Source organism: Chiloscyllium plagiosum, chromosome 9 (genome assembly GCF_004010195.1).
Source record: "Chiloscyllium plagiosum isolate BGI_BamShark_2017 chromosome 9, ASM401019v2, whole genome shotgun sequence".
Classification (NCBI taxonomy): Eukaryota; Metazoa; Chordata; class Chondrichthyes; order Orectolobiformes; family Hemiscylliidae; genus Chiloscyllium; species Chiloscyllium plagiosum.
This window is the reverse complement of record NC_057718.1, coordinates 98388453-98411256: the sequence shown is the minus strand read 5'-3', so window position 1 is coordinate 98411256 and position 22804 is coordinate 98388453. Positions and strand designations below refer to the sequence as shown.

Sequence of the window (22804 nt, the reverse complement as noted above, 5' to 3'; positions counted from 1 at the left end):
GCTATTGACAAAACACAAGTCAGGTGTGTGATGGAATACTCCTTGCTTACCTGAATAGAGGTGGCTTCAACAGCACTGAAGTAATTCTACACTATCCAGGGCTGCTTGTCACCTAGTCCACTACATTAAACGTTCATTCCCTCCACCATCAATGCACCATGACAGTGGTTAGCACTGCTGTCTCACAGCGCCAGAGACCTGGGTTCAATTCCACCTCAGGCGACTGTGTGGAGTTTGCACATTCTCCCCGTGTCTACGTGGGTTTCCTCCGGGTGCTCCGGTTTCCTCCCACAGTCCAAAGATGTGCAGGTCAGGTGAATTGGCCGTGCGAAATTGCCCGTAGTGTTAGGTAAGGGGTATGGGTGGGTTGCGCTTTGGCGGGTCGGTGTGGACTTGTTGGGCCGAAGGGCCTGTTTCCACACTGTAAGTAATCTAACCTAATCTAATAATGTGTGCTACCTACAAGATGCACTACAGCAACTCACCAACCTCCAATCATCTATCACCTCTCCCACCTTGAAGGACAAGAGTAGCTGATGTATGGGGACACTACCCCCCCTGCAAGTTCTCCTGTAATCTACACACCATTGTGATGTGGACCTACATCTCTGTCCTTTACTGTTACTGGTTCAAAAACCTGGAACTCCCTTAGTATTAGGACCATGTAAAGTACCAACACCAAATAGACTGCAGCAGTTGTAAAATGGGAACTTGCCACCACTCAAGAGCACTGAGGGATGGGGAGTAAATGTTTCCTGAGCCACTGAATGCCCGCATCCCATGAAAGAACAAAAAAATGTTGATTGCCAGCTTGCATTCTCTACTAGCCTCAGCACTTATTTCTGCAGATATGGTCAATAGAAATGTACAAAACTTACAAGAAGATAATTAAACTTGTATATCCGAATTCATTTTCTATGTTTAATTATTTATCATTAGATATCTCAGCCTCTCGGAAAGGCTGAGAATGTGAAGTTAATGGCTTTGTCAAAACCATCAAAGGGAGATGAAGAGATTTACCTTACCTAGAATTCAGCAAGCAATTCTATGTCTAATTTCCAGTGTGTGGCAGTCTGAGTATTTTCACTGTGTTGGACAGTTTTAGTATGCATCGATTATAGTCCCTGCCAAAAATCTGCAATGCAGGTTTAACACCTGAAGAAGGAAAGGCTGTGGATTGTAACCCACAGACTCTGAAACAAAATCTGAGCTTTTAAATATTTTACAAAGGTGTGTTTTGATAAGAGCACTATTTCCATAGGCTGGATGTTTTTTGTTTGCTTCTCTCGCCATCGGTAGACAATGCTAATCAAACAAGAGACTCACGTATACAGAGAAGATAAATACTGCAGACATACAGCAAACCAGAGAGAATCCATGAGAGAGAAAAGTGCAGAAAAGAAAGATTATTATCTGAAGGCAAATTAGCAGGGGATTAACACGCTTCCCCTCATTCCAGCCAATATTTCCCCTCGCTAACCCTGCTATAATAAATTTGTATTGTGTTTTTAAAAAGCTATTTCTCTTGTGATCCAGGTTGTTGGAAATTCAATTTGCATGATGATTCACTGAAGTGAAATACTTGCCCTTGCTATCATAAAGCAGTTTGCATTTCATGGAATATCACTCCTGTCATTGAAAAGTTTTCATTTACTATAAGAACTCTACAGATGTTTTGGGTATTATCTTTTTTAAAACAAATTCAGCTAACAGGCAAGTGTACAGGTCATAATCAGTCATTACAAATTTCCATATCGCATTAGATTTTTAAAAAAATTAAAGGGAAGTTAATCATGCTTTGAATCATCCACATGCCTGCTAATACTAGTCAGCACCTTAAGCTGAGAAGACCACAATTATTGCACTGGCATTAAAGGAGAGCACCAAAACAGACCCTAATGCACATGCATGTCAGAATACTACATTGGCACATGGTGTGGCATAATGCCCTTATAAATCAATATACCTGTCAACCTGTTATGAATAATGCCTCTGGCATTTTAACATTAATATTCAACAATAAAAGTACATATATTTTGTTACGAGTTACACACTTGAAGGCATCTATCTCTTCGATATTGCGAATATCTTTTTTTCAAAATCAATGTTAGGACTGCTTCCCTGACGAGAAGGCTAAGAGGAGATTTGATAGAGGTATTCAAAGTCCTAAGGGGTCTGAGTAGAGTAAGTAGGGAGAAAATATTCTCACTTGGGCTCAGATATGAAGTTGGAAAAGAAACAAAAGTTATATGGGGAAATTAAACCTTTATCACATCATAAATGGCTAAGTTCCAGAATTCACTGCCTAGTTCAATCAAGGCATTCAAAAGAGAATTTGACTCTGCTATGAAAATGGACAATGTTCAGTGTTAACTAGTAGAGATAGGGGAATGGCGAGGTGAATCATTATTTAGAGAACTGTCTCCTATTCTGTAACAATTCAATGATCCTGTGAAATATGTTGATTCCCTAACACTACAAGTGTGCATCACTGGTATATAAATACAGACGGTTCTGATATAACGTGTTAGTCCCGAATTATGCCACACGATGCCCCAATATATTATTCTACCATGCATGTGTGATCTCACGTTAAGAAAATCACGCAATAATCGCGTCATTTAAACGAAGGGGGCCGAAATCGTGTTATAGGTAAGGAAAGTTTGTATTCTTCAAAAAACTATGTAAATTCTTCAATCGCATTAAAGCCAATTCACATTGAAGAAATATGTTATGGCATAGCCAACTGTAATAAAATTTGTACATGGATGTATTAGATGAAAGAGGATAGTTTTTTTATTTCTAATCTTTGTACAATGAAATAATAAAATTGTGGCATTTATGAATAAAAGTAAATATTAAAAATTAAATTAATTTTAAATCTGAGCAAGTTAAATGTGTTTGAGTCAAAGTAACTGAGAAAATTCTACATTTGACACTTTTTTTTTTCCTGGTCTGTTTTAGGCATCATCTGTGCTACGAGGCTTCCTGGACTTGATGTTAGTGAGAGATCCTTTACAAAGAGCATCTGCGCAAGAATTATTAAAGCATCCATTCCTCAAGCTATCCGGACCCCCATCCTGTATTGTACCTCTTATGAGACAATACAGGTATCGATGAAGGGAGAGGAATTCAGCTGCACCTCCTCACACGGCAATGAAATGAGAATTAAAGATTAGTTAATAGCACCAGAAAATGTGAATGAAGAAGATTGAAGGATATTACAATGATAACAGATTATGATCGTTCTTGAAACTGTTGGTCAGAGATATACAAAGCAAAATAAAGGAATCAATGACGTGTAGTCCTCCCGTTCCCTGAGCTGCTGGTTTACCAATTCAGGTGCACAGTGCCGCAGTATAATCAATCAGGCAGTCAGGAGTTGTGTTCTCGTGATGTGACTTGGCTGGTGACTTCAAGCAGTACCTTCTGGAACTTAGTTTCCTCAGGAGTCAGTTTGTATGTCTTTCAAAATGTACAGGGAATGGAATTCATATCAGCTTTAAAGACTCTGACATTGTAACAGATTTCAGCACATTCAGAACTTTCCCGCAGGGTCCTGCTCGGTGAATTGTGTGGAATTTGTATTTCTATAAAATAGTGACATTTTTTTCCTTTGGTGAGCACTTTTTCCACACTTAGATGTGCAATGTATTTTGGATTGGATTTGTATCTTACCTACATTTTTTTTCTGATAAACTAACAGTGTTTTGTGGTGAAGTAACTGTTGTGATAGCAATCAGTATTAAGAATTTTTCAGGGAAATTAACAAGACCTTTACATGGGTGGGGGTTAGTCACTTTGTAGGAGCAAATGGTTTGAGTTGCAGATATTAACAAACTTGTTCCAAATTTATGTACTGAAACATTTTGTTTCTGACTTAAGGCACTATACTGAACACTAAAGAACTTGTTCATTTTGATAAATTAACACCGTTTTTCTTGACCATGTTACTTTATCATTTTTTAAAAAATATTTTTGCTGCTGTCTACTTGTCAGTGTTTATAACATTAAATTAAATGTGATGTTTGTTAAATGTGGTTGCATGTTTTAACAGTCATGCAAAGTTTGATGGATACCTAGTGAGCTGTATTGCTGCGTTGAGTGAAATGTGCGTGCCTCTGCAGAGGAAATAAATGATCCTGGTTATTTATTAAATGCCTTTATTTTGTCTCAACATTCACAAAACACCAATAGTAAAATACTTAAGTTTGCTGTCACAATATATGTTACTCACTAGTCTTTTGATCAGATGTTAGCTTACTGCAGTGTGTTGAAATGTTCTGGTTGTCCTTCCTGTCACTTTTGCCATTAACTAGAAAATCAATGCACTATCAGGAAAGTAAACAATAAGGAATGAATATTATGAAGGTCCATGAAATCAAATTCACAGCAAGTTCTGTTCACACATCAGCCCCGCATGTGCTGACATACACTGGCATCTGCTTAAGCAATGCTTTTAGATATAACATTTGCTCCCTCGTTTTCTAATCCTTCCATGGCTTCACACTTCTCCATCTCTGTAATCTTGACTAGCCTTCCAACTCTCTGAGATAACTGTGTCTACACTTCTCCAGTTCTTCCATCTTGAGCATACTACAGTTTTATTGCTTCATCCTTGGAGGACATGCCTTCAGCTCTCCAGGCCCTAAGCTCTGGAATTCCCTTCCTCAATCTCTGCCTGTCGACCACTCTTCCCTCCGCAAAGATGCTTATTAAACCTTCCCACTTTGACCAATTTGCCATAATATCTCCTGATGTGACTTATAGCTTTCTCGTAGTCCTGTAAATTGTCATTAAGTGTGCTACATCAAAGGTACGTGGGCCACAGTTTAGGGATAAAGGGATAGCAGATTTAAAACCAAAATGAGGAGAAATTACTTCTCTCAAAGGCTCATGAATCTGTGGTATTCATTCACTCAGTGTGCGGTGGATACTGGGTCATTTAGTAAATTAAAGAAGGCAATAGAGTTTTAATTGGTTATGAGCTAAAAGGTTTATGGGGAGTCGGCAAGATAGTAGTGATGAGGCCAAGAGATCAATCACTATCATATCAAATGGCAGAGCAGGTTGTGAATTGCCTACTCCTGCTCCCAGTTCTTATAAATAAATGTTGGAATGAAGCATACAATTGCGAGACCAGTTTAATTGATGCAAGGTAATATCACAAGAAATACTCATTGTAACATGTATTCATAGAGTCACAGAGCTTTACAACATGGAAATAAGACCTTTCGGTCCAATTCATCCATGCCAACTGGAGAGCCTGAATAAATCTAGTCCCATTTGCCAGTATTTCACCAATATCCCTCTAAACACTCCAATTCATGCACCCATCCAAATGCCTTTCAAATGTTGTAATTGTACCAGCCTCCACCACTTCCTATGGCAGCTCATTCCATACATGTACCATCCTCTGTGTGAAAAAGTTGCCCCTTAGATGTCTTTTAAATCTTTCCTCTCTCACCTTGAAACTATGTCCTCTAGTTTTGTACCCCCACCCTCCCCATCCCAAGGAAAATACCTTATCTATTGACTTTATCCACCTGATTTCATTTTTGTTTTATATCCCTACTTTGCCTAGAATGCCACTTTTGCTCAGAACATTTTTTTCATCAGTCCAATGAATATAAGATATTCTGTACTCGTGAGCAAATTTCAAGGAAGTGCCGGACTGACTAATTTGTCCTGCTATCTAGTATAGCATCGGACAGCTGACTAAAAACATTTCATAGCCGATTATTACTTCTGAAGTGTGCTCATGGTTGCAATGTAGGAGAAAGGCATGGTTCTTTTTGTGGGCAACTAGACTCACTGTCAATCATTTAGAAGAAGGTTGCTGATGTTTCAAAGATGATTCCCATGTTTTCATTACACATATTTTTGACCTACACAGACCATCTGATTGGATTCGGGCAGAAAGAGTTTCTCAACACTTATTATATTTTGGCATATAGGCAAATTATCAAACTGGTATGACTAAAGTTATTCACTCTACCCCACACCCCCCCAGCTCCACCTAATTCTATTGCCCCTCCATTACCCAGGCTCTTTGTCACAACTGAAGTAGCACAACTGTCCTCAGTACAACACGAGCAATGACTCTGGAAATTATTAATCTGTCCTTTGCTTCCTATAGATTCTGTCAATTCTGTAAGTGCTGTAATGGCTTCTAGTTTGAAGGATTTGTTTTCCAATGTCTGACTGATCCAGCAGAGATGTCTCAATCCTAGGTGGATAATTTGGTTAGCCTCCTGGTTGCGTTGGAGCAGGCCCGGAGCAAGGACTTCTGGTTAATCGCAAGGAGGCTGTGGAGTCGGGGACTCCTGGTTTCAATTCCAGTGTTGGTTCAGCATGGGGGTCCAATGGCAAAGAGATGCTGGCAAAGTCTGGTGACTGCTATGTTCATGTGTCCAGCAACAACGAGGCAGTGGAGGACTCTTTCAGTTGCTGGAGACTGGGTGCCAGTTTGGACTGGGTTGGACTGTTTACCTAGAGAAAGTGAGAACTGCAGATGTTGGACATCAGAGTCGAGAGTGTGGTGCTGTAAAAGCACAGCAAGTCAGGCAGCATCCAAGGAGCAGGAGAATCAATATCTCAGGCAAGAGCCTTTCATCAGGATGCTATTGCGCAAGACGTTGATTTCCTGCTCCTTGGATGCTGCCTGACCTGCTGTGATTTTCCAGCACAATACTCTGGACTGTTTGCTTCTCTCTGTTCCTCATTTATTCCGAGGATATGAAGTGTAGGGCTTTTTATTTCTTTATTTTTCTCTTTTTTTCCTGAACAAATTTGCACTTAAAAATCCATACCTGTGTACCGAAGATAGTGCCTTATGTGGTGACAACAACTTTTTATTTGAGTACATGTGACAATAAAGCTGCTTCAATTCAATTCAATTCATTGAGCTCTGGCTGAATTATGTTGTTCAGAGATGGTGCACGATTCAAAACACTCTTGTGACTTCAGGGGACTAATTTTCAGTAAGGGATTGGAGCTGCTGTTACTTAGAATGCATGATTCTAAAGTGCATTTGAGTGTAAGTAAAAGTAAGTAAGTAAATAATTTACAAGTCAAGGGGAGGTGGCAAGAAATATTTAAAAGGTATTGGTATTGCTTTTGGCTTCATTTTGCAGAGTAACATGAAAAAGAGGATGAAACAGGCAATCTCAAAATCTTAACCTGTATTTTCCCCTCAGATGGTTAAATATAATATTGTGATATCTGTTACTCATTGAACCATGTTAGATTGCTGTCAGATAATCTGCTCCAATGCTCAATTTACCTTCTGAGCCCTCCAATCTGTTCCTGCAATGTTTGTGCAGAGATGTTAAGAACAAGGTTGAGTGCAGAATACATATTCCAAAAAAAAGTGTGTTTGAACCACTGCCTTGTCTCAAGGATGCCAAAGCAGGAGCATAGTAATATCTGTAGGAGATATTTATGGATGAGTTGATGGGTAGATCTGTTAATAAAACAAGGCACTGTCTTCAAATCACCACTCCTGAGTATAACCACTATAAACCATATCTCTCCACCTTCAGGAATCTCATGCAAAATATAGTTGTAGGTACAAATATCATGTCATCAGAAAGCAATGATGAACTATTTATCCCAGCAGAGTACTAACCTAAGGATTCCTAATGCTCCAAAAAAAGGTTATCCATAAGAATGTATGGGCCTCTCTTAAGCAACAGAACAAATTTATTCTAGGGAGCATTCTACTCCAGCATAAACATTATGAAAAGAATCTGTAGTATCACAAAATGATAGAATGGGTAGTACTTGGGGAATTTAATCTCATTCTGTGATCCACTATTATCACAGGGTAGACAAGCAGCTGAGTTAATGACAACATTAGTTACTTTTGGCTACTGATCAAGGTGAAATGAAAAGTAAGATTTCTTTTTTTAAAAAAGCTTAAAATAAAGAAAATTATTCAGCAAACATTTGTTTTCAGAATTAGTTGTGGGAAGAATATGCAGTCATTCATCTTTGTTACATCCACCAATCATGTTTATTTTTAATAATGTGCTTTATCTACTTTTTAAAAATAAAGTTGCCCTCTTTATCAAAGATAGCTGTAACATCAATAAAATTGTGAATCTACTAAAAGATATCGGTTACTAATACAAATCTCATAAGATTGGTAGAACAATAGTGATCGTGGCTTAAGATCATAACATTGATAAAGAATAAAATTGACAAGGTGCTATGCACCCTCAGTGTTTAAAAAAAACATACACTTTTCAAACTGAGGCAAAAGCTGATATACTTATCTAGTTAAAGTACTAATTGTGTCCTAATTGTATTCCTCATATGCTAATTCCTCACAGAAACGTTTCAACTACCTGGAAGAAATCTGACTTACCTAAGATTGTAATTTAAGCGTTTTTACCTAGAGGAGCAAACCAAAAATGCTTCTGAATTAATTATGAGAGTAGGCCACATTCACACAAGAGCTAATTGAAAATGCTCAAACAAAAATGGAACAGTTTTTATAGCCCGCCTTATGGGGGCAAGTTGCTGTTATAATTGTTTATTTCATTGTGTAACAAAATAATAAAGTAAATTTTAACTTATGATTCAATTTTTCCCCATCTGTTTTTTTCTTTAACTTAAAAATATGTTTTATTTTTTTAATTGACATTAAACTAAATCTAAAACAGTATTTTGAAGACAATGGATTCATAGCTGTGATCAGGTATTGAGTCTTACCACACAGACATTGGGGGAAATGTCCTCCCAGCTAAAACAGAAGCAGAAATTTAAGGAACAGAGAGGGGAAGGAGCCGACAGTTCAACGCAAGGAGTAGAATATATCTCAGCTGGGACAGAAGATCAGGGTTCATAGAATCCCCACAGTGTGGAAACAGACCCTTCGGCCCAACAAGTCCAAGAGTATCCCACCCAAACCTGTTCCCATGAATTTACCCCTGACGAATGCACATAACCTACACATTCCTGAACACTATGGGCAATTCACCTAAACTGCACGGTTTTGGATTGTATGAGGAAACCCGCGCAGACACGGGGAGATTGTGCAAACTCCCCCACAGACAATCGCCCGAGTGTGGCATCGAACCGGATTTCTTGGTGCTGTGAGGCAGCAGTGCTAACCACTGAGCCATCGTGTTGCCCGAATCCCACCTGCTCCTGAGGTGTGTTATAATATGTCCAAACGGGTTTATTAAAGTAACTTTCAGTGACATGGACTGTTTGCCCTTGGGGAGAGGAAACAGAACAAAACTGGCAACAAACTGATTGATAATTCCCAGTCACTAACCTTCCTTGAGTGTAATTAACTATCGAAGCAGCATATTTTACCCGGCCTGCTGTGCTTCAAATATGCAAAGGATTTAGCAACTAAATCTGAGTACACAACTCTTGTGGATTTAGCTCAGTCTTTTTGCCAGAGGAATTAGCCTCTCCATAACTGGAATACAGAACATCGGAAAAGTATACGAGTGGAACGGCCCAATGACTGTTTTAAAGCATCCGTTCAAACAAAAAGAAAATGCACGTGTATTGTGAAGCGAGCCTTACTCGCTCTACTGCTAATCACTTCCTCCAGAGCAGCTCAGTGATGGAGGTGGGAAAGCGGGGAAAACATGTTCCACAATTCCATCTCCCTATTGTAAACTGAGGGGAGTAAATGAGCCCAAATTGGTCAGATACTGTCACCAAGACCCTTCAATCCAACTCAACATGCCGACCAGATATTCTATATCAGTGTATTCCCATTTGCCAGCATTTGGCACATATTCCTCTCAACCCTTCCTACTCATCTCCCCATCCAGATGCCCTATTAAATGTTGTAATCGTACCAGCCTCCACCACCCCCTTAAAAAAATCAGAAATAATGCAGTGCCCCTTTGTATTCCTCCCACATTCGGGAGGTAATCGTTTTGCCTGACAGCGACTGGATTTCAGGGACCTGCCGAGAGAGTTTCTGCTAAAAATCGCTGAAACTTCCTGCGTTCGGTTTATCAAATGTCCAAACAGAATACGGAAAAGGACAATGGGTTTTCAAACGGAGGGGGGAGCGGGCATGAAAAATTGTGACTGCTTCTCTTTGACCTGACCTCAATATTGCTCCGAGTGCATCCTGAAAGTAAAACAAGACTCGAACCAAGCCACAGGGACGCCGTAAGATTTCCTTTTAAAAGTGACTGATTTATTTCTTGCGTTCAGGACTGAGCCCGAAACAGTTCGGCTGAGAATTTGTACAAATTCGCGTTTGTTCTTTTTTTTTCCAATTCATGCACCAACTCCTTGCCCCGTGTACATTTTAAGCAAAAAAAAAAGCGTTTGAAGGAACCAAATCGAGCTGAACCTTCTCGACATAATTGCAGCGATGCAGGTTTCCAATATACTATACAAGTTGGCGTTTACACTAATTCCGTAATCTTTGCAATCAGTTTAATCGCTTTAAATGTGTCGGTTGTGCATTGGCAGTGGCGGGACTCCATTTTTTTAGAGCATTCCACATACTATTTCACTGTTTAAATTAAGAAGCGTGCTTAAATATATACAGCGAGAATTCAGGGCGTTGCTATTTACATTTGTGCTGTAGAGGTTCTGAAAGCGTCACATACAAGTCTCCTAGTGGCTCTCCACAGAACATATGTACCGCTCTATATCGCCTCTCTTTACATGTGTTTGTACTCCGACCTGTCCCTGGGGATCTGCACTTGACTGGGGGCCGTCAGCTTGTGGTGGATGTGATAGACAGACAGGATTACCACGATGAGGAGTCCCAGGGTCAGCCCCAGTATAAGGGGCAGAGTCTCTTCCAGCTGTTCCTGTTGATCTACCACACACTTAGAAGCTGCAGAGGAGAGACGAGGGGATGAAAGCATGAATACTACAAAGATAGATTCTTTCAAAAAAAAATCAGTTCAAGAAAAAACAGTCGAACGGTGAGGCTTGAGACTGGTATAGTATTCGGGTCATTCTACATACAATAACAAAACGTGGGACAGAAAGTATGTAATTGTTTCCCCCTTCAATTTCTTGAATTCTAATTTCAAATCAATGTTTATCTTGCTGTTGTGCACTTGAAGAAGGGTTACAGCCGAAACGTCGACTTCTCCACCTCCTGATGCTGCCTGGCTTGTTGTGATCTCCCAGACTCTAGATTAGTGTGACCTCCCAGCCATCCCCGTAACTGCCACCCCTCCCACCCCATGTAGAGAAACAATAAAATACCGTGCCCCCCCCCCCCCCCCGCCTCTCTACCTTCGCTAAAGATGAAGTCTCGCTTGAGACCGAACGGTTGGATGTGGATCTGAGAGAGCAGGATAGCCACCACCTTCTGCTGGTCACTGGAGATGACAGAGATGGTTTCCTGCGCCTCACACTTGTAAGACTTGCCCAGAGGGGTCACAAAGAGGGACAGACGGCGAGAACTGGCGGTGTGCTTCCCGGCTGCAGAGAGAAAGTCCTTGCTCAGACACCAAACCAAAAATAAAACTGCAACAGAGCTCCTGCAAAAGAACTGACAGAGAGCATGCAACCTGAGGTGTACAATCCAAGATCAAACCGCAGCTCGGCCGTGAGTGTGGGCAACACCAGCAGGGTACATCAGGACGAAGAAAAATCTCAATACTTGAGATGCACCGACGCATTAAAACAAACAGACTCCGGAAATCTGAAACAAATCTAGAACTTGCTGGAGAAACTCAGCAGGTCCGTGGAGCAGAAACAGAATTCATCGCAGGACTCAAAATCAGATTAGGTTAGATTCCTTTCAGTATCGAAACAGGCCCTTCGGCCCAACAAGCCCATACCGACCCTCCGAAGAGCAATCCGCTCAGACCCATTCCCCTACATATACCCCTGACTAATGCACCTAATACTGCGGGCAATTTAGAACGGTCAATTCCCCCTAACTTGAACATCTATGGACGGTGGGAGGAAACCCATGCAGACACTGGGAGAATGTGCAAACTTTACACAGACACCTGAGGCTAGTATCGTACCCGGGTTCCTGGTGCTGTGAGCCACCGTGCCACCCCAAGTTATCCCTCTCTCTCTCTCTCTCCCTTCATTTCCTGTCGAGCTTCTCCAGCCCTCTCCGTGCACTGTGTCAGTGTGACTTCAGTCTAACTATTCGTTTCTCCCTGGCCGTACACACCTATCAATCCCCCTCGAACTGCAAGGGTTGAAGAAAGCTGCTCGCCACCGCCTCCTGCAGGGCGGTTAGAGATGAGCATTACATATGCGCCCAGCCTACGGGCGAGAACGAATAAATTTAAAAAAAAGAACGAACGCCCTTAAACGTAGATTTTCAAACTGAAAAAGGCGGCATTAATGTCACAACCTTGATCCCTTTCCAAAAATTTCGGGTTATATAGATTTCCATGAATGATTTCCAGAATGATTTCATGGTGAGGCTGGTTAACTTCATTGGGGGTAGGGTATTAGGAAACGCAGAACGGGGATCCAGCTGAGATCACAAACACAAAACCAGAACATTTTACGTGTAACCAAATCGTCTCGCTTGATTCGCCGAGACCGTGCATCTGAAGGCGTGACCTCAGGGGGAGGAAAAATGATTCGGGCCAGATTTGCATTGGTGTAGCGCCGAGTCCGTTCGGGATTCTCACTGGAGAACTCACCATTGGCCGCGTCCTTAAAGTGAGCGGTATCAGACGAATCGTAAACGAACTGCATCTTGCTGATCTTCCAGTAACTGTCTTGCCTCGTCGAAACGTTGCGGATTTCCTGTTGAAAAGTTCAGCAATATCCATCATCAGACTGTAACCAAAGACATGACATTCTTATAAGACGCCGCCTATTCCACAGAACCCAACACGAACAACTTGACCTCAAACTGGTTTCCCACTTGGAGACTGGCGTATTTTCAAGGGTATTTAACACTTGGGTCTCCCTTATTGATGTTTGAAATGGCGAAGAGAGAGAGAGAGAACAGCGATTGGCCAACCTCAGATATACAGAATGCCACCGTTACTGGAGAGGAACATGCTGGAAATATTTCCGCACGTTTGGCAGCGACTGTGTGGGGTCGGGGAGCGGGTGGTTAACGTTTCAAAATCTGCGACTTCTCATCAGAACTGGGAACAGGAGACCATCCCTAGACCAAGCAGAGTTAATACCGAGTCCAACAATTTCAGGCAGTGAACTATGTCGCATTCCTCACCCATTCCTCATTCCACTACAAACACAACACTCCATTTGTTTCCCATTGCAGTAAAATGAAAACAAACTGAGGAAGCGGGAAATCTCAAACAAACAAACATAATAAACCAAAGAACAGAAATTGTTTTCAGCAGAAACAAAAGCAGAAATTGTTGGAAAAGCTCAGCAGGTCTGGCAGCGTCTGTGGAGAGAAATCAAGAGTTAAAGTTTGCGTTCTGAGGAAGGGTCACTGGACCCGAAACGTTAACTCCTGATTTCTCTCCGCACTGAAATCAGGAGTTAACGTTTCGGGTCCAGTGACCCTTCCTCAGAACGCAAACTTTAACTCTTGATTTCTCTCCACAGACGCTGCCAGACCTGCTGAGCTTTTCCAACAATTTCTGTTTTTGTTTTTTTTCTCGTTTTCAGCACCTCGAGCAGCATCTTTAAGAACCAAGGAGGGCTCACTGGACTCGAAACGTTAACTCTGTTTTATCTCTGCTGGGTTTCTCCAGCAATTTCTGTTTTCGTCCTGTTTGTATTTGATTCTGGACCTTGGTTTCCTAATGCCAGTCTGCAGCAACTCGGTACATCTTTCGTTTGCTCCCAACTCTGTTTGCTTTTGGCGCTCGAATGGGGTGGGAGGCATAACTTTTCTGTCACCCAGGATTCCTGGTGAAGGGTCTTTGCCCGAAACGTCGATTCTCCTGCTCCTCGGATGCTGCCTGACCTGCTGTGCTTTTCCAGCATCACTCTAAAATCTTTTCTGTCACCCAGTCTGTCCCGTCAGAACTGCAAATAAAAAATGCTGGAGATCACAGGCAGTGTCCATGGAGAGAGACAAGCAAGCTAAAGTTTCCGAGGTTACACGATTCTTCATCAGAATCGTGAAGTCTGGAAGGGGTAGCATTTATGCAAACTCTACTTTTGTCCTTGTCTCTCGGTCAAAACTAATTCACCTCCCATTTTTGATGAAAGGTTACGGACCCTTAAACAATAACACTGTCTCTTTCCCTCTCTCACACACACACAGATTCTCTGCTTTTTCTCTCTTCGTGTGGACAAACTTCACATTGGATATCTCTCCCCAGCTTCAGATACAACTTTGCTGCTTACAGAGACAGAGGAGACCCACTAAGCGTCTCAGGCAATTTTTTTTTGTTGTTTTAGATATTCGATTTTTTAATCCCTCCCAGCGCGCCGGAGGGGGTGGGGGGAGGTTGAGTTTACCTTCACAAAAAAGAGCTTAAAACTGTAGATGTCGTCCAGCCAAGAAATCTGCAGCTCAGATTCGTTATTTCCGCATTTTCCCCTCACGCCTGCTCCACGTGGAATCGAGATGTCAGCTTGTTCTGTAATGAGCTAGGGCCAAAAAGATCAAAAAGTTGTGGGCGTGTGTGTGCGCCGAGTAATTCGTTGCAAAAGGTGAACTAAATCAGTTAGAGATACAACAGATTTTAAAACAATTTGGTTTTGACCGCAAAAGTTGAAGGGTTTTTTTTTCGCGTGTTAATCTCAAGGAGGGAGCTATGTGTAAACGTTGTCTTACATCTACATAGTTACTAGCCCTTGCGTCGTAGGCGATGTTAAATTTTGCTGCAAATTCTGCCATCAGACACGTTGTTCCGTTCTCCCGAACCACAAAAATGTCTTTGTAAGGATCAGTGGAAAGCCCTGAGAGGTTCTCCGTCTCCTGTTCCGCACAGACCCCAGGAAGAACATCTGCAAAGTGACAATATGGCTCACATCTCAAAAGTGTAATCTTTTGCTAAAAAAAAAATGGCTCGATGGTTTTCTCTCTATCTCAACATTTACAGGCAAATCCGTGATGTGAAAATAAATTAAAATGAACTCAGTCGCAGAAGAGGTAACAGTTACTATCGCCCTCCTCAATACCATGTTACAAAATGCACCTGGAATAGTTGCAAAGGGAGATTAACACAAGATTAACTCAAAACAGGGAACAGGTTGGGTTTGCAGTAGAAATGGAACCGGGGAATGGTGTATTTAAATGTCCCGGCTAGTCTTAACAGTTCAATCCCGTGAACTCAGCTCCAGGGTCGGAAGAACTTATTTCAAATATTTGCCCGAACACCCCAGTCATTTGTTTCTCTGTTTGGTCATTTTCTTAAATAAAAATAAAATTAAAATAAAAACAATTCACTGTCTCTCTAACCACGAATTCCGAACGCTCCGAGGACGGGAGGAGGTTGTTTGAGGAATGCAGCACTTTGTCCGAATCAATGAAAATTGAGGGAAGGGGAAAAAAAAATCAGTGAATTTTCGGAACAGAGCATCCCTCTAACGTCCCGCTCCTTCTTATTGGATTCACCTGCGAAACATTTACAGCAGCTTGTTTAATGTGATTCCTGACATTAGAAGAAAAAATAAACAGCTGTCAGGTACACAAGGGGTTAACGTGCAAAATTGCGGAAAACGCTTCGTTAGGCAGCTTTCGGAAGATATTCCAACATAACCTTTTCCAAGAGATTCGATCGGGGTGGGTGAGGGTGTAGAGATTATTCTCCACACATTGGCTTTGGGGCTGGGGGGGGCGGGGGGGGAGGGTGTAATGTTGAGATCTGCAGCCCCCCACTATCACCCCCCTCCCGGACCCCACTCTCCCTCCAATGCAGCATGCCTCTAGAGACTGTACTTACTGAGGATGAAGGCGAGCAGATGCAGTGCTGGGCTGAGATGAGGATGGTGCCTCTTGCTTGTTTCCATACTGTACTGGAGATCGGGAACCTGCACTGCTGAGTGAGCGGTTCCTTTGACCGGCGGACAGCAGCTCAGACTGATAACCTGCCCAGGAATGAAGCAGCTCAGATTTCCCCCCACCAAAAAAAACCCTTCCCTCCCATCCCCACCCCAACCCTTCCCCCCCACCCCCACCCCCACCCCCCGGCTGACAGGACTGGGGCTTTTTGTGCTGCCTCCGTGGTCAGCGATGGCTGTCGAATGGATTCTCTCTCCCCCTCTCTCTGTTTGAAATACGCAGAGCAGTGCTGAGGAATCCCAGAGTGAATTCTTTGGTGCAGTGTGACTGTCAGAGAGCAGCGCCTCAGCTTCTGTGGCAGCGGCTTTCCTGAAAGCGTGCAGAGCTCGCTGGGCTCTCTGGCGGAGCTGCGCTCTGCGGCGGAGCTATACTCAGTGGGCTCTCTGGCGGAGCTGAACTCACTGGGCTCTGTGGCGGAGCTGCGCTCTGTGGCGGAGCTATACTCAGTGGGCTCTCTGGCGGAGCTGAACTCACTGGGTACTCAGTGGGCTCTCTGGCGGAGCTGAACTCACTGGGCGCTGTGATGGAGCTGTACTCACTGAGCTCTGTGGTGGAGCTGTACTCCCTGGGCTCTGTGGTGGAGCTGAACTCACTGGGCTCTGTGGTGGAGCTGCGCTCTGTGGCGGAGCTATACTCAGTGGGCTCTGTGGCAGAGCTGTACTCACTGGGCTCTGTGGCAGAGCTGGACTCACTGGGCTCTGTGGCGGAGTTGTACTCACTGAGCTCTGTGGCAGAGCTGAACTCACTGGGCTCTGTGGCGGAGCTGTACTCACTGGGCTCTGTGGCGGAGCTGAACTCACTGGGCTCTGTGGCGGAGCTGAACTCACTGGGCTCTGTGGCAGAGCTGTACTCACTGGGCTCTGTGGTGGAGCTATATTCAGTGGGCTCTGTGGCGGAGCTGCGTTCTGTGGCGGAGTTGAACTCACTGGGCTCTGTGGCGGAGCTGAACTCACTGGGCTCTGTGGCAGAGCTGGACTCACTGGACTCTGTGGCGGAATTGTACTCACTGAGCTCTCTGGCGGAGCTGTACTCACTGGGCTCTGTGGCAGAGCTGAACTCACTGGGCTCTGTGGCAGAGCTGCGTTCTGTGGCGGAGCTGAACTCACTGGGTTCTGTGGCAGAGCTGTACTCACTGGACTCTGTGGCGGAATTGTAGTCACTGAGCTCTCTGGCGGAGCTGTACTCACTGGGCTCTGTGGCGGAGCTGTACTCACTGGGCTCTGTGGCAGAGCTGCGTTCTGTGGCGGAGCTGAACTCACTGGGTTCTGTGGCAGAGCTGTACTCACTGAGCTCTGTGGCAGAGCTGTACTCACTGGGCTCTGTGGCGGAGCTGAACTCACTGGGCTCTGTGGCGGAGCTACATTCTGCGATGGAGCTGTACTGTCAGGGCTCTGTGGTGGAGCTCTGCAGGATGGCAGAGCTGTATTCTTTGAGCTCTGCTTCTCTTGAAATGAGCTGAGCAGCACCTACACATCGCCTGCGGACTCCTGCCTGAGTTGGCAACAAACCCACAGAATCCATCAGACACCTCCAGAGATATCACGACTCATGGAGATTCATTCTTGGGAAATAAATCTAAATGACACGACTTCACCCAAACCCCAAGAATAGATCTGTAGAAAAGCGCCTCATTAAAAAAAATCTGTGCTATTAATTCCAATTACCAAACACGTAAAACCTCCAAACCTTTAACAGGGACCTGCAGAGGACATTTCTTCATTTGGGAGATGTAAAGGTGAATCAGGCGTCCACTAGAGAAACAGTGATCTTTATTGGTTATAAAGGTGATTATTCTTGATCCAACCAACATCTCACAAGTTTACAAATACAGATGCGTATACGTAGATTCACACGGAAAATATTGTATAAATCTGTCACCCAACAAATCTTCTTTTGAAAAAAAGATGAACTTGTACAATTAGAGTCATAGAGGTATATGAATGTTCCCCAGTACAGAAACAGACCCTTCTGCCCAACCAGTCCATGCTGACCATAATCCCAAACTAAATTAGTCCCACCCGCCTGCTCCTGGCCCATATCCCTCCAAACCTTTCCTATTCATGTACTTATCCAAATGACTTTTAAACATTGCAACTGTATTCACATCCATCATTCCCTCAGGAGGGCCGATGGGCTGAGGAGTGGCAGATGGTGTTTAATTTAGATAAATGTGAGGTTCTGCATTTTGGGAAGGTAAATCAAAGCAGGCAAGATCCTGGGGAGTGTTGCTGAACAAAGAGACCTTGGATTGCAGACTCATAGTTCCTTGAAAGTAGAGTCGCAGGTAGACAGGATAGTGAAGAAGGCATTTGGTATGCTTTCCTTTTTTGGTAGGAGCATTGCATATAGGAGTTGGGAGGTCATGTTGTGGTGTACAGGACATTGGTTAGGCCACTTTTGGAATACTGTGTGCGATTCTGGTCTCCTTCCTATAGGAAGAATGTTGTGAAACTTGAAAGAGTTCAGAAACGATTTATAAGGATGTTGCCAGGGTTGGACGATTTGAGCTATAGGGAGAGGCTGAATAGGCTGGGGCTGTTTTCCATGGAGCGTCAGAGGCTGAGGGGTAGCTTTATAGAGATTTATAATATTATGGCGGGCATAAATAGGGTAAGGTATTTTCACTGGGGTAGGGAGCTCAGAACTGGAGGGCATAGATTTTGGGTTTAGGTTTAGGCAAAGGGACCTAAGTGGCAACTTTTTCAAGCAGAGGGTGGTGCGTGTATGGAATGAGCTGCCAAAGGAAGTGGTGGAGGCTGGTACAATTACAACATTTGAAAAGCATTTGGATGGGTATATGAATAGGAAGGGCTTGGAGGGATATATATGGGCCAACTGTTGGCAAATGGGACTAGATTAATTTAGGATATCTGGTTGGCGTGGACGAGTTGGACCGAAATGTCTGTTTCCCTGTCTACATCTCTATGACTCTAAGTTCATCCGAAAAGTGCATTACCCTACGTGTAAAAAAAGCCACTGTTTTTTCTTTTAAAATTCTATTGCCTCCCAACACCAGCCGCCAATCCCCAAAAAGCTGCAATAGACAACACAATTAACAACATGTGTAGTTTTAGGACTTGCTGGTACCCAGTATTTTGAGTTGTCTTTGAATTTTTGCAATGCAGAGTCTGAGGGTGAGTGGTGACCTCTGCAGAGGTTTGTAAAACCACGAGGGGCATAGATAAGGGGAACAGTAGAGGTCTTTTTTCTGAGCGAGTCAAAAACTAGAGGACATATTTTTAAGGTGAGAGGAGAAAGATTTGGAAGGGTCCTGAGGGGCAACGTTTTCACACAAGAGGGTGATGCGTTTATGGAATAAACTGAGAGGAAGTGATAGATGCAAATACAGTTAGAACATTTAAACATTTAATTAGAACGTTTAAAAGACATTTCACAGGCACACAAATAGGGAAGGTTTATAGGGATATGGGCTACATGGGATAGGGATATAGGAAATACAGCTAGTTTAGTTTGGGAAACTTGGATTTGGACCGAAGTATCTATTTCCGTGCGGGATGACTCTATGGCATATTTTATACAAGAGAAATTTAGATTAGATTAGATTCTGTACAGTGTTGAAACAGGCCCTTCGGCCCAACAAGTCCACATCGCCCCTCCGAAGAGAATCCCACCCAGACCCATTCCCCTATATTTACCCCTGACTGACGTACCTAACACTACGGGCAATTTAGCACGGCCAATTCACCTGACCTGCACATCTCTGGACTGTGGGAGGAAACCGGAGCACCCGGAGGAAACCCACACAGACACGGGGAGAATGTGCAAACTCCACACAGACAGGCGGGAATCGAACCCAGGAACCAGTTATTAAAACGTCTCAAAATCGATATCACATTACGAGTGATCTTAAGGTAAAGACCGTGATGTGGAGGTGCCGGCGTTGGACTGGGGTGGACGAAGTTAAAAATCAAAGTCGGAAAGGGGTGGCGCTGGAAAAGCACAGCAGGTCCGAGGAGCAGGAGAACGGACATTCGGGCATAAGCCCTTCGTCAGGAATGTGGGGTGCATGGCCTAAACATCGATTCTCCTGCTTCCTCTGACGCTGCCTGACCCGCTGTGCTTTTCCAGCACCACACTTTCCCACTCTGACTCTCCAGCATCTGCAGTCCTCACTTTCTCAAATTAAAAAAAAAAGCACACGACACCAGGTTATAGTCCAACAGGTTTATTTGAAAGTACAAGCTTTCGGAGTAAAGGCAGCACAGGATCTCATCATTGGCTTCATCTCAGCGTTACCTTTACCCCATCAATAGCTGTATCCCACCCGTTATAAGGTTAACATGAGGGAAATCTCGCGAGCAATTTAATTGACATTCAGACCGTTCGTACAAGCGGAGAGAAAGTTGCAACGACACAAGATGTAAAGCGTTACCGAGTGCTGAGGAAAAGGCACAGTGTCGCTATGAACGCCGGCATTGCGGTACGCTCCTTGGTCCCGCTTTAAGGCCAGTCTGAGGACTCTGTGCTGAGGCACAACACCATGCAACCAGTTTTAACTCCTGGCCCACGTCTGCACCAAGTCTCTCCGTGGACAACACAGTTATTCCAATGGATACACGCGTCACGATCGAAGGCGGAAAGTTTGCTGAGTTGAAGGAGTCGGACAAATACAGAAAAGTATATAAAATAAACTCCGGCGCTCTGGGGGTGGGAGAGATTGGAAAGCTCTGCCCAGGAGCTTCGGGCCAGGCACGTTGGCTTGAACGGTCTTCTTCTGGGTCATAAGATTCCAACAGCCCCAATAAACAGCGATGCAACTACAGCTTAAATCTGGTTAAAGGGTAAACACGTGGGAGTCTTTGCTATAGTAAGACCCAGTGCTCAGATAGTCCCTGGCTGTTGCACTCCCCTTGGCACACCGGGAGAACATAAAAGCTAAGCGTTTCTCTCGATCTAACGCCCAGAGGAATTCTGTTCCGCCCTCTTCCTCCGCGGTTGAGCTCACAATCTCCCGGGATGTCTGTTCTCCCTCAGCGTTACAGAATCTCCACAGTGTAGGAGCAAGCCATTCGGCCCCTTGAGGCTGCACTGACCCTCCCAAGAACATCCCACGCAGACCCCATTCTCCGCGTGGGGTATTTCCCAGGGTTCACCAGCAACATCCCTGGACACTGCGGGGCAATTTCTTCTCCTGTGTTTCAGCCACCGAACTTAGGATTTGTTTAAGATTGGGAACTCACACTGGACTCCACTGATGCTGTCGATGCTGGGCTTGTGGGAGATCTGCGGGTGATCCTTTCTGATGGGGAAAGTTTCTGATCGGGGCATCCTGTGGGCAGCCTCCAAGGTGGCACTGCCCCGGTGCCCGCTGCACTGTTTGAAATTGGGGAAGGTGAAGCGTCTCAAGAGTCTGCTGCCCAGGGCGGTGAAGGTGCCAGAGCGGGTACTGGGCACATCCTTGCCCTTGCCGAAGGCTGGCTGTTTCTCTGGGGGACAGGGACACAGGGTGCTGGTGGGGAGGCTGCACCTCTTCTGGAAGTAACTGGTCAGGCCCCTGGAGGCCCTGCCCTGGGAAGGTCCTGAGCCCCTCTCAGTGGAAGCTGACCCTCCTGGGGTGATCTTGGTCCACACCGCTGCCCACTGCCTCTGGGTGGTGGTTTCATTCTTGACCGGCCGTGGGGAGTAAGGGATCGTTGTTCTGAGGGTGCAGATCTCCGAGAAGCTGCTGAGAGGAGGCAGGAGGCTGGTGCAGGGGTCGCTGCCATGCTGGAGGCTGAGGGAGCAGAGCCGAGACCGGGAGGACTGGGACAAGAGGTGTTCCCTCGCCGGGTCCTCATCTTCATCCTGATCCTGTTCCTCATCGATGGAGACCATGGCATCCCGGCCACTGCTGAAAGGAGCTGTTTTGTCCATGCCTGAGGGGAAGGGAGTCCTGGAGTGACCAGGGGACTGACTGAGGGAATGACCAGAGGAGGGCCCAAGGCACTGACTAAGAGAGTCACCAGAGTAAGCAAGGAGATGATCAAGAGAGTCACCAAGGGGATGACCCGAGGAGTGAAGAATGGAGTGACCAGGGAAATGACCAGAGGAGTGACCTGAGGAGTGACCAGTGGAGTGACCAAGGTAATGACCAGGGGAGTGACCAACGTAATGGTCAGGGGAGTGACCAAGGGGGTCACCAGGGGAATGACTATGGGAGTGACCAGGGGACTGACCAAGAGACTGACCAATGGAGTGACCAGCGGGCTGGTCAGGGGGTAGATGGCCTCTCTCCCGCCCTGTCCTGGCCGCTGCCTCCAGCGCTAGGGCACAGTCGCGATGGCCCAGGAGCCTGGCCACTTGTCCGGCGGAGAGTCCCGCCTGGTTGGGCCGCTCGATGTCGAGCCCCAGGCGTTTGAAGGCCCGGAGGAGGAAGGTGATCACCTCCCTGTGGCCGGAGGCGGCAGCGTACATCAGCGGAGTGTTCCCGCGATGGTCAGCCAGCTCCGGGTCAGCGCTGCTCTGCACCAGCAGCTTCACCGCGTCCACCAGGCCGAGTTCACAGGCCAGGCTGAGGGCCGTGCGGCCCGTCCGCTCGCTGCTATCCACCCGGGCTCCCCGCTCCAGCAGCAGCCGCATGAAGCGAGCCCGGGCGGCGGGAGCCGGCAGTAACACCGAGTACATGAGCGGGGTCCGAGCCTCCTGGTCCCGGGTCTCCAGTAGACTCCCGTCCACCGCCTCCAGCAAGAAGCGAGCCAAGTGTACCTGCCCCTTGGAGATGGCATTCAGCAGGGCACAGCCCCCCTGCTCCTCTCTGGCTGCCTCCATGGCGACAGGATTGGCCAATACCACCCAGACTGAGCTCCCTGACACAGAGACAGGAGGCTGCTCATTTATACCCCCAATCCCCCTCCCATCTTCCGTCCCTCTCCCCACCCCCTC

The 22804-nt window shown here is 45.1% G+C and overlaps 4 protein-coding genes across 9 annotated transcripts in view; 1 reads left to right on the top strand and 3 right to left on the bottom strand.

The window, feature by feature from the left end:
* The window catches only part of LOC122553087 (serine/threonine-protein kinase PAK 5-like), a 205347-nt gene extending 200095 nt beyond the window's left edge, over positions 1-5252 (top strand). For all 6 annotated transcript variants that reach the window (XM_043696601.1, XM_043696600.1, XM_043696597.1 and 3 more), the window contains one exon: positions 2965-5252. In XM_043696601.1, coding sequence (XP_043552536.1) covers positions 2965-3120 — 156 coding nt within the window. In that variant the 3' untranslated portion in view covers positions 3121-5252. The remainder of the gene's footprint in view (positions 1-2964) is intronic.
* Positions 5253-10155: 4903 nt separating this feature from the next.
* On the bottom strand, positions 10156-15994 carry lamp5 (lysosomal associated membrane protein family member 5). The gene is made up of 6 exons (XM_043696596.1): positions 15804-15994; positions 14693-14865; positions 14374-14505; positions 12624-12729; positions 11242-11430; positions 10156-10831 (listed from the first exon to the last, which is right to left on the bottom strand). Exons 1-6 carry the CDS (start codon positions 15868-15870, stop codon positions 10653-10655), a joined length of 846 nt encoding a protein of 281 aa, XP_043552531.1. The 5' UTR covers positions 15871-15994; the 3' UTR covers positions 10156-10652.
* A 213-nt stretch (positions 15995-16207) lies between these two features.
* LOC122553277 (paternally-expressed gene 3 protein-like) lies at positions 16208-20359 on the bottom strand. Its single transcript, XM_043696864.1, has 2 exons — positions 20316-20359; positions 16208-17297 (listed from the first exon to the last, which is right to left on the bottom strand). The coding sequence occupies exons 1-2, from the start codon at positions 20357-20359 to the stop codon at positions 16208-16210; spliced, it is 1134 nt and encodes a 377-aa protein (XP_043552799.1).
* LOC122553249 lies at positions 20104-22767 on the bottom strand. The gene has a single exon (XM_043696834.1). It carries the CDS (start codon positions 22688-22690, stop codon positions 21095-21097), a length of 1596 nt encoding a protein of 531 aa, XP_043552769.1. The 5' UTR covers positions 22691-22767; the 3' UTR covers positions 20104-21094.
* Positions 22768-22804: the final 37 nt, after the last annotated feature.